Source organism: Camarhynchus parvulus, chromosome 4A, assembly GCF_901933205.1.
Source record: "Camarhynchus parvulus chromosome 4A, STF_HiC, whole genome shotgun sequence".
Taxonomy (NCBI): Eukaryota; Metazoa; Chordata; class Aves; order Passeriformes; family Thraupidae; genus Camarhynchus; species Camarhynchus parvulus.
The window spans coordinates 11647995-11660087 of NC_044600.1; the positions used below are offsets into that span (position 1 = coordinate 11647995).

Consider the following 12093-nt stretch of genomic DNA (forward strand, 5'->3'; position numbering starts at 1 on the left):
GAAACTTCCAAAAGGGTCTCTCTAGAAAGCAGATTCAAGCAGCCCCTTGCCCAGCTGGTTCAGAAAAACATTTCCTTGGAGAAAAGTGGAAAAAACCTCTTTCTTTAACAGGCAAAATATTCACAAATATTAAAAAAAATAAATTAAACAATAAAACCTCTTGCTGTTCTGAAGAGATGGCAAATTCAGAAATTCCTTGTCGTGGGGTGTAGGTCAGCTTGCTCAGTCCCTTATCAGTCCCTCCTGCTCTGGCAAATGCCTCATCCCAGGCCCTGGTGGCCCACAGGTGTGAACTCCTGGTGTTTTCCTGGGTTTTCAGTCCAGAACAGGATTGAACAGTTCCAAGAACAAGAAAAGCCACAGTTTGGGGAACTTCTCTGCCTCAGCTAGCTAGAGTACTACTACTATAGTAGTTTCGCTTTTAAACCAAGACATATGTCATTACTATTATTGTGTCTTATTCTGTACAACTTTTAGGATTCTTGGACTCTCTTTTTCCATATACATGGGCAGGCTCGGAGTGTTTACTTGGCTACCATTTATCTGATTCCTGGGACCCACTAAAATAGGGTGTATTTCAAAACAGTCAGGTTCTGTTGGGCAAAGGAGAAATTAATGGTAAATCCTTCAAAAAGTGAAAGCTTTAACCCTTTGGTCCTTTAAAACCCAGTTGCTGTTGGTGCTAACTTGCCTTTCATTGAAAGATAATGAACCTTCACTTCTGTTCTGCATCCTCACCTTCAGCGTGGGTTCTCTGCATAGCTCCCGTCGGGGTCAATTATCTGGGGGTCAGTTATCTAGCAGGAGAGGCCCCCAAGAGCAGAGACTATTGCTTAATTGTCACTGTGGGATCCTTGGGCCATGTGCACTTCTGGGGCTCATTTACAATTCTAACACATCCAGAGCACCCTGCATCAGGAGCCTTGTGAACTGGACAAAAGTTAGAAAGTGGCAGCGCTGTTCCTGGCGAAAAGCTCATTAAGATAGACATCTCCTGCTAGTGAACATCACACAGATGACACAGACAGCTCACTCCAAATGAGAAACATTCTTTTGTTCTGTCTCACTAGGGCTTTCAGATAAAAAGAATTTGAGGCCAGCTGTGATATGAAGGGAACAGGTTTAAAATAGCTCTCAGGGGCAGTAAATGCTTAATGATCAGATCTTTCATTGCTCTTGGAACATTTGAGGAAACTCAGCCAGCTAAAATTCTTGTTGATTACTTTAACAGAGGCCCTTTGTTCATATTATCATGCAGAATAATTAAGCCAATGCAAGCAAATCCTTAGCTATATACATAATTAAAATGTTAGGCTGTGATTAAACAGACAGTATTGGCACAGACAGCACCTATTCACTTCATAAAAGGGTTCCATCATTACCTTCAGCTCGATTTTACCCTATTTTATTTATTATTTTGGAAAAGTAAGTTGTATTAGGATAGTGGAAGATGACGTGTTTCCAGTGAGGAGTTACTGAGATTTTTTAATGGAGAGAAAAGATCTAAGCATATCCAAAGTAGTTAGCTTATAGGGCAGAATTAAAGGTGAAAAAAAGAGCACAAAATCTGTTTTAACTTACTTAAAAGTTCATTTTGAAGGGGTTATGTCAAATTTTCTCATTTCCTCCCCAAGTTTGCTATCTCTTATGCAGCAGTCAAATCTTCAAATTGAAGAGTTTATGAGGCACCTGAAAATTTGTCAGAAAGAAAAACCCTTTGATCTATAAAATATTTTATTTGAATGCACTTTCAACTTATTGGACTACCTGTTTTAAGTCAAAAGCTTATTGTCAAACATTACATAATTCTGAACTCTCCTAAGATTAATTGCCAACTTTCTTTTGGGATTCTCTCTCAGATGGCAATTACTGACCATAATAGTTATGCTGTTGGCAGGGGCAGACTGACTTTTCACAAGCTTTTTTAGAAATGGGCCAGGATCCTTTGTGAGTTCCTGGGCAGCAGAGATGGAATTTTACAGAGTTTCTCCAAGCAAGGTCACCAAAAGTTCTTAGGAAGCAGATTTTGGCTCTTCTGCTTTTTTGTGTCACAAAATCTTGATTTTCCAGAATTTTTTCACAGTGGGATAGGTGTCCCTAGCTCTGGGACTGGAGGGAAGCTGGTAGAGTGGTGACACCTGATAGAAATCAGGTTATTTTGATGCCACGGAGCAGTCTATAGTTTTTGACTATTTTTCTTTTTTTTTTTTTTTTTGTTAAAATATGTTAGGCAACATACCATAGAACAGTAGCAGTGGCTTTAAGGCTGATGGAGGCAGCCCCGGAAGAGATCCTGGGGTTCACCTTGACTGCCTTTCAGGCTCTAGACCAGAGCAATCTTTTTGTACAAGCAAGGTCTTTGGATGTGATTTCTGAGATGGAAATAAAAGTTGATGTGCTGGGTTCAGCCCACTGCCCTGAAGTAAAACTCAAAGTGACAACTGCCCTACTCTCTTTACTAATCCTCTGGGCTAAGCAGTCCCCTAGGAACCTCTGTTTGGAAATCTATTAAGATTTCACAAGTTGTTCAGCAACTTCAGGAGAGCACTTAATGATTTGCAATGTCTCTGAAAACTGCAATTTAAAATGAGAATGAGAAGATGAGAAAAGTTTTTCTCCTTTACACTTATAACAGACAATGTCATATTTTCCCTAATTTTTTGTGCCTTCTGTCCAGATTGAAGTGCTCCTTCCTTTGTTGGGTCAGATGTCCCTCTAATGTGCAAATAGACAGATTTGCACAGAATTTGATCTAATAATTTCCTTTGAAATACTGCTTGATGTATCTTTTTCTACTTGAATTTCACAAAAGCCTTCAAGACTATTATGTAGATTTATGGAGAAATGTATTTTAAGGGAACAGTGACAGGGAGTGAGTTTCTGCTATATTTGAGCTGTGTAATCTAAGAATTGGAAACCCCATTTGCCTTTTAGTGAATTCTTGGCTTTGAAAGTCTTCCAGCAGATAGATTTTCCCGAAACTTTATTCTAATAGAGGTACTGCTCCAGCAGAAGCTCCTTTCAATATTTTAATCACAGCAAAAAAAAAGTCTCTTAAGAAATGCACTGCTTGGTGGCGAGGCCAGGAAAAAGACCTGCAGTTTGCAATGTTCAGTATTCAAATGCATTTTTGCAGCTGTCAGAAGTTTCTCTGGTCCTCAGTTTCTCTGGGGGTTGCTTAACTTTTTGCTTGAAAAGTATATTTTCCTAGACACTTAATGCATTAATGTGAGCTGCAATCATCATGAGCACAGTGGTTATGATAGTTTTGTCTTAATAAGAGTGATCTCATCATGGACATCATTTAGATGGGGTAAATAATTCCCAACACATGCAGACTATAAAGACATTGGGAGCTTGTTATAGGCTGATGTCATGGGAAGAGCCTAGTCTCTTCAGCAGGGACTCATCAGTTTATAAAGATCTCTAAAAGATGTCTGACTTTGAAGTAAGAAGAAAAATCAGGGTGGGAAAAGCTGGTGTAAGTTCTTAAGTCTCTGTGGGCTTGACCATTATTATCAATAGAATCTTTCAGTTGCTTATGATTGCAAAATAAAAGAGACTGTAGGCCAAATTAATAAGAAAACCTGCTTTTCTTTTAGTTTTGTTTGTGAAAACAATCCATAATTTATAAACTTAGTCTTTCAAACAAAACAGCAGCAGGAGTTTTCTTTCCAGAATTCTGGCACATTTGCTGAAGCTCAAAATGGCTCTCTTTTTGTTCTTTTTATTATTTTTTTACTTTCTTATCATAATTTACATAGTGTGAAGTGAGTGAGAAGGGCTACTGGTAAGATTTGGTTGCATAATTTTACACGTGGTTTGCATTAATATAAATGAAGTTAAACTTAGTGGATAATCAGTTCTGATTGTAAACATCCCCTAATGCTTTTTAATGTTGTCATTGGACCATTTTTGAAAGGATGCCACTGCCTGGCTAGATCTAAACCCAAAGATTTTGTGAGACTTGGCTTATGTGGATTTATAACATGGCACTCAAAGCAAGGAAATATTTTCTAATAGCACAGAATTGAAAACATGATCTCAGATATGAAAACTCAGCTTTCTGGAACATATCATGACTTGGAGTAGTACATGTGTCTCTGAGAATATTTTTTTGTTAACTTAAATAACCACATTTAAAGTCTAATCTTCCTTTTTCTAGAAAGACCTTTGTGAAGATTGATTAGTTGGTGACTGTTGTCTATTCGGTTATGGATAGCTATGCAGCCATAACTATAAATACTTCTACATTATGTCTTTTTATTTCACTAAGGAAAAAGCTGGCCCAAGAGCTCACTTTTCTTGTTTGATGTTTCTATAACACTTCCCATTCTACCCTAAGTACACTAAGAAAAGTTTGTGTAGAAACTATTTCAGTCTCTTTTGAGCTGCAGCTACCACAAATTGCATTTAGCAGCATAAAAGCTGGCCACACTGCCCAACACTTCAGTATGGGAAATGAAAATAAATGCCATGTTAATGTCAAGCTGGATGTGTTAACTGGGAAGTCTGGCTCTTCCCTTTTAGAGATGTGGAACAGAAATATCCCAGTATATAAACCTTAAGCATCACTAGACTTCTATTTATACCTCTATAATTAGAACTCCGTTTCATTGTCCCATCCTAGCTGTTGGCAGAGGAGAGAGCTGAGCTGGGGAGAACCAGGCTAGTTCTGTCTAGGGAACATGAAGTGACTGGGAATCTGTGAAAAGTATAAAATCTACCTTTGGTACACGTAAATTTCTAGAGTATACTGCAGTGAGTTTAATGCCAGTACAGAATGTATCTGTATGACCCCTTTTAAAAGAGACTGGGATTTTTGCTGTTTCCATCAGTGGGAATAGAATACAGTTTTAATTTATTGTGGCCTTAACACGCCTGATTTTGTGGTGGTGTGATCCTGGAACAAAGCAGAGAGAAAGAGGAATGTAAATCTATAGGAGATAGATTTGATCTGGGTGGAGAGATATTAGGTATGGGTGCTGTTTGTAGTAGTTAGCCACATGTTATGCTTAGTGTGATGTACTGTCTCTGTCTCTTGAGCTGAGGTCACTTGAGGACAGACTGGGAGTTTTTACTTTAAGTGGTAGTGCAATCAGGCTCACTGCATTTACTGAATGAACTATCATCCAGTGTGCCTACATTAAAAACTGTTTTGCAGGGTTAAGATCAATTACTTGTTTTTGCTTTGGATGCTTTGCATTCTTGCTCACGGTTGGGTTGGTGTTATGTGAGAAGGGAGGGTTGTGGATTCATACTCGTATACTCATGTAGTTGCAGACATACTTTACCCAAAAAGTAAAACAGTCCAAAACCTCAGATCAAAAGATGAAGACATTTTTTAAACCTCTAACAAAAGTAATAAATGGAAATAAGAATTAACTTTGTCAATTTTCACCCCTCCCTCAATAAATCACTAAAATCTTGGCTTTCATCTCAGATGGATAACACAATAGGCACTAGAGCACACCAACATTACGCAAATACTTCATGTGCTATCAATTATTTTGGAAGGAGTCATCATCTGAATTGTGAAATGCTTTGACCTTTTTTAAAATGAATAGTGTAGGAAGAAGGAGAGTGTTAGTTAGACTGACACATTGTTTCTCTTGTACTTGTGTGGGTATTTCAAAGTATTCAGAAGAACACAGCAGTGAATAGGGCTCCTGCCTCCATACCCAGCCCCTCCTGACCTGTGGAGTCATGTGGAGCCAGAGATGACCCTGGTACGTGAGAAGGGGATAGGAGTGAAGTGAGCAATAAAATTTAGTGTGCTGCTAAAAAGCATTTGGATGTTATGAAATCAAGAGAATACATTCAATGGGGATGCAGCTGTGCAAGCCTGACAGTGGATGACTTTTAGTCTTCAGCGAGTAGGAAGGTGAATGCCCTGATGGAGTTAGGAGAGCAGAGCAGGCCCATGTGCCTGGAGCGTGTTCTCATTGAAAGGATTCTCCCAAGAGACTTCTTCTAAAATGAAAAGATGGCCAAAACGAATATACAGGGTGTGATGAAATAACAAGTTTCATTAGAAATTTCCAGAGATATTCTGGATTTAAGATTTGATGTACCTACTGATTTAAAATTATTTACTTTGAACACTCATCTTTGCCAAGGCTGATATTCTCCATTTTAGTTAACATTGCTAGCCATGTACATTTTTTTCCTTTATGTTTCTGAAAACCATCTCATTTTTAGGCATTAGCACAGAATGATTCCATCAACATTCCCCCAATTATTATGAGCTTCAGAATGTTTTGCCCAGAAAGCAGTAAGTCCTGTACTGTTCTCTCAGTTGGCAATGCTTGACTTCTTCTTAGGTTGTTTTCCATATATGGGTGTCAATGCTTTGATTTTCAAAATTAATCTGGGTGGGTAGGTGAAAGCTGAATTAAATTGGGTATTTTCTAGTCTGACTCTTCCATATCTCAGTATTGATTTCACAGCAGGCAGTCATGCACTGCACCCAGCTGGGCACATGGCTTCAGATTTGTCTGAGGTGCCAGCAGCCACTTGAAAACAGGGAGCTGAAACCAAACACCTTGAACAAACAGCACCCTAGGCAAACCATCTTATTTTATTATCAACTTCAGAGTTTATTAATTTATCAAACCAGGTCAAAGTGATACAACAAGTACATAAATAAGTACTGTAACAGACATACATCTCATGAAGAGAATGCAAAACATGACACTGTGTATTTTGTTGTCTTTAGTGACCAGAAACCGGAAAAACACAACACTGCATTTTACTAAATGATGCTTATGATTGTTTTTTGCTTTTCTTAAGAAGTGTTTATTATAAAATAAATACACAATCTGGATTCCACCAGTCCTGTCACAAATCCAAAAAAGCAGGTTGCCATCCTCATAAAAAAAATTACAAACACTGTACACTTTCCACTTAGTCTTTTGCCACCAGCTACTGCTACAAACAGACGATGCCTGTTAGGTGAGAATCAACTGCTGGTCTTCTCACCAGAACACTACAATTCCTCAGAACCTCTTCCTAAAGATTTATAATAAAATTTTACAGTCCTGCAGCACATTTCAACCCAGTAGTTGCCATGTGCAATCAGTGCTTCTCATGCCAAACTGCTTCTTCTACAGTTACACTGCAGCTCTGGTGCAGTGAGGTCTTAGGGCCTTTGTTTAGATATGCTACACCCCTTTCCAACACCAGGACAGGACTTATGGAAGCATCAGTCCCCTGGAAAGGTGACAGGACAGTTCACTTAGTTCTCCTTCTCATGAACAGTGATAGAGGATTTCTCTTAGCCAGGTGTTCCTGCATTTCAACTTGCTGCACTTTCAAATGGCCTGTATGCCCAAATCTCATCTGCTCTCTGTGCAGCCCTAGGGACAGCAGGGTGGTCCTGACATCACCCTGTATGTTTTCTCCTAATTCCCTTCAGCCTTTCCTTCACCTTCATGTCTGTTCTCCTCACTTGCTCCTCTTTGTTGAGAAGCCCTGCATCCCACTCACACACACACAGCATGGCCAGATCCTGGGTGCCATGGAGAAGCCTGGTCCTGAGGCCTGCACTGCTGATGGAGGCTGCCAGGGTCTGCTGCCCCAGCCAAGGATCCCCTCACCACTGTGAAGCTCTGCCTGAATGGGCTTTTGGCATTCAGCACCAACCTCTCCCACAACTTCATCCCTTTAGGAATGTGGACACCCTTGAGTGCTGTCACTGGCAGAATGACAAACCTCAAAATCCTTCCTGTCAGTGTTGATTTCACTCCCTGTGAAGCTCCAGCCCCTGGCTCAGGCCATTTCCATAAAGCTTTGTTTCCTAGCTTGTGTTTGAACAGCACTATTCCTGTCTGCTTGTGGAGTAGAAAATGGGAGCAAAAGCAGGCAGAGTCACTTGCATCCTGGGATTTAATCCAATATTGCAGCCACAGGGCAGTGCAGGATTTTGGTGAAAACAGTTTTCAAATTGTTATAATTACTCTGCAGATGAAAGTCACTTCTCTTAAACACACTGCAGACGTGCAATACTAAATTTAACAGAATCTCTCAGATTTGAGTTTTTTTTCCTGAAGATAACAGTTGTCACAACAAGCAGCTGCTTGTTGTGCTCTACAAGCCTATAGCTGTTTGTTGTTTGTCATGGGAGATTGCTGTTCTTGAAACATGAGAATTGAGAGGTCACCCTCAGAAAAATGAAGATTATGTTTGTAACAAATCAGAACAAATAAATTAAATTCTGTCACAACTTTTAAGGCATTATTAATCATGAGTTTTAATGCTTTAGGTGTTTTGAAAATACTGCAAGTACTTCACCACTTTCTGCCACATCACTTTAGAAGGTGGTTTACCAGCCAAGAGCATGTGTAAATAGGGCTCAGAAGAATGAAGTTATTAGGGTTATGATAGGGAGCTAACACTTTTAGAGAAGTGGGTGGAAGAAACAGTGAAAACCACTTGAAAGCCAACATTTGCTCCAATTGCTACAAAAATATATTGATTGCCACTAACACCTGCTGTTCAGTTTATGGACTTTGTTTGCTCAACTACAAGACATCATCCCAAAGGCAGGCTGCTAATGAGTCTGTTAGTTTAAATCTGGTTTTTATGTCTCCAACATGAATATTGTATCACTCCTATTTTTCCTCCACTACTACAAGAAATCCATGAGTCATTTCAACACCAGAAATGGTATAAATTCAGGACAGGATATAATGCTCTCCATAGCTCCTGCACATTTATTAGGCGTCCTTCTTTTCATTAGTTTGAATAACTTGCCAAATAACAATAGTAAAAATGTTCTGTTTTCTCTTTTTACCTTGTAAAGAAATGCAACTCTAGGAAAGCACAGTCTTTTTTTCTCCTTCCCCCACCAGTAACACAGAGCCTTCTAGTCTTTTGGAGGAGATATTTGAACAGTTGACACAGACCACTACACATAAAGCAGCAAATTTGCTGTGCATGATGTGAATAATTACTGCATTATAGTTTTGGGGTTTAGGGCAACTGCTGACTTAAGCAAAATAAGCCTGCAGTCCAGCTGCAGATCCAAGTTTTCAGAAGTTTTCTTGTGTTTTTCCCTCCAGTGCTGTCTCCCTTAACAGTGACCCTTTTCAGACTTTTCAAGGTACAAAACCTTTACCAAATCCTCGAGCTCAGTCCTGCACACTCTGCTTTCACACATTTGGCTGATCTGAGCTTCTCCCTCGCTAAATATTTTCCACTGGCCTGAAAACAAAAACACAAAGGAGACAAATATTGACTTAGAAAAGGGCACAGGGACTTTGAAGACATTTACAAGCACTCTACAAACCAACTGATTCACAATGGTCAGAGAGGGAATGTCCAATCCTCCCATGGAAAATATTTGAAGCATCTTACAACCATGTAACATATTCCATGCAAAATAACTTTGTTAAAAAAATAAATATGGATCCGAATATTACTATTTTCTTTAATTAAGTAGTCCTGTAAGTTGGCTCTATTTATTCAACCATTTCATGACACTGGATACCCTGGTAAACCAAAGTATTTAAAAGCTGAGAAGCAGCACAGCTAAATGTTTAATGTACTGTGAACTCCTCCTACCTGTGCCTAATACAAAGTGTGATCTAAAATAATATTTCTACACATTTATGATATTGGTAATAGAAATGCATGCTGTCCTGGTAACTAGAATACTACTGGCTACTAGAATACATTGCAAATAACAATGACAAGCTTCTGGAAGGCTGACAGAAAAAGTGAGGGAATTTTTTATATGAAAACATATTTGTATCTCAAGAGGTCTGTAACAATTAAGAATATATTATTTCTGGGAAAAAGACTTTTTAACTAGGAAAAAAGTTATAGAAAAAAAGGTCAAGTTGTAATACAAAAGAACTAGGAATTAAAAATATCTATATCCTATTTCAGTTAGCAAATTAGCCGAATTACTAATTGTTAACTACTGTCACAATCCCAAACTGGATGAAATACAAAAACCAAATTGAATCAAGAGTGATAAAAGTACTACTTGTCCTTTCATAAAACATATTTTAATAATGAAGGTGTTGTTAAGAACATAGAAAAGTAATCTTTCAAGTACAACATAAGCGCATGTAGACCCCCTTTAAAAAGATCTGATTTTTTCCCCTTAAATTACTTTCTAAAACACTGGGGTAACTTGACATGTTACATAAATAAATCCAAATTCTGCAGCTGTGCTGACATTAGTCATATTTCAGACTTACTCTAGCATGGGCAGAAAAGATCCTATATTGGACTTTATCAAAACACAAGAGACTAAGACAGCATGTACATGAACTACTGTTATATGTATCTATATTTTAAATTACTCTACTTTGATTAATTAAATATCAACTTATCAAATATTGTGATCATATACTAGAGGAAATTTCAGTATATCCATTTGACTGGGATGAGTAACAGAGAATGTTTTTCATGGCTATGATTATATGGAGAGTAGAAACCACAGTAGGTCAGAATTTTACTTACTAAGGGTTGTCCTTGTTATCAACTTGAAGTAAGGAAGTCCTTCAAATTCTCTCTTGGACAATTTTTCAACATAGAAGTGATGCAGAATCCCTTCAGCAAAGAAATGAGAAGTGCATGTTACTGGAAATCTGCCCATTGTTCTAAACCTGGAGTTCTGTCCTGCCTTTTTATAAAATTTTCAGTCTATTCTTTTTTAAATTCTGTTTCTCCATCCCTCTGGTTTTTTGCTATTCCCCTGTAAAACTATTCTCCTGTGAAGCTGGGATTGCAGCGAGTTTGTGAGGGGTGTGAGAATTAGCCAATTCTTTTCCAAAACATTGAATCCTTTTTAATTGTAAGTAAATGCAAGATTACAACAGAAGCCAAAAGTCCCAGTGTCTTGGAGAAAAACAGCATAATTCTGCAGTCAGATACCATTTTGAGCCAGCAGGCAACATGACTGTCAAATCATTATTAGGCTTGGTGGCTTTTTAACACACAGGGTAGTTGTGAAGCACCCAGTGTTCTGTGATTTCTTTTCTGCTCCCACTTTGGCCTTGGCTTTCTCCTTTTAAGCACCTAGAGATGTATCATTTCCATGCAAAAGGGTGCACTGTGTGAGGGCTACCCATGAGCATCATATGCTTTTTGCTTAAAGTAGATAGAGATGATTTTTATGAAGCTGGTGATAATTTTTATTACACTGAAAGTTCACAATTTGCAGTAGTGCTTGGGCTTCTGAACGCTTCTCTATTTTGTTCTAATTTTACCAGTTAGTCTAGTAAAAGATATTGCTTCCATCCTTAACGCATTTTTTGCCCATATTCTATATGCACCATCATGGGTGTATCATCACATGGCAGACAGGGCAGACTGATTTCAATGAAAAGCTTTTTAGTCCATCCTAAGTAAGAGCCTCCAGGCACTTGTTTCAAACCCTACTACCCATTTACCTGCAATAAATTTCACAGAGTAATACTGAAAACCTGTTTGTCATTGTGCTTTTGCTCCCAATGAAGGGTAGGAGTTAGTAGAACTACAGCTTTGTGTGTTTCTGTGTTTTGTACAGAAAAATTTGAGTATGTTGGAAGTGGCTGTAATAGTGATATCCTAAAGAGCCAAAAGAACAGCAAAATGCTTAAAATCTGTAAACTATCCTGTTTACAGATTTTAATGGAAGGTAATGCACTGTTTAAAGAAAGAACTTTCTCAACTCACCTTTTTTAATTGTCCACACATGTATTTCTATTTGAGGTGGCTTTTCAATCTCTATTGCAATTTTCCTGATGGTTTCTCCTTCCTCTGTGGAAATGGATTCATAGACAGGAAATGTCTCTTTCCCACAGAAGTAATCTTTGTTGTCAAAGGTTTGACTTGGCACATCTTCTGTTTAAAAAACAAAAAGGACAGAGCACATACTACAACTATAATCAAGTCCTCCAGAATTTACTTGGCATCAATAGCCAAGAATGGTTAGTTTGAAAGTAGAATGTTCATTTATATGGCCACACAAATCCATCTCCAGCTGTTAACACAGACATTTAACAGTGTTCTGCCAGGTTCTGGTAGCCTGTCCATGGTGGTAAGACAGTATTTATACTTCTAATTCAGTTTCCTAAGGGCATAAGCTGTGTACAACAA

At 38.4% G+C, this 12093-nt stretch overlaps 1 protein-coding gene across 2 annotated transcripts in view; it reads right to left on the bottom strand.

The window, feature by feature from the left end:
* Positions 1-6575: 6575 nt before the first annotated feature.
* Positions 6576-12093, bottom strand: part of CHRDL1 (chordin like 1) — a 37953-nt gene continuing 32435 nt past the window's right edge. For both annotated transcript variants that reach the window (XM_030967785.1, XM_030967783.1), the window contains exons 10-12: positions 11671-11838; positions 10474-10563; positions 6576-9204 (exon numbers count right to left, since the gene is read on the bottom strand). In XM_030967785.1, coding sequence (XP_030823645.1) covers positions 9074-9204; positions 10474-10563; positions 11671-11838 — 389 coding nt within the window. In that variant the 3' untranslated portion in view covers positions 6576-9073. The remainder of the gene's footprint in view (positions 9205-10473; positions 10564-11670; positions 11839-12093) is intronic.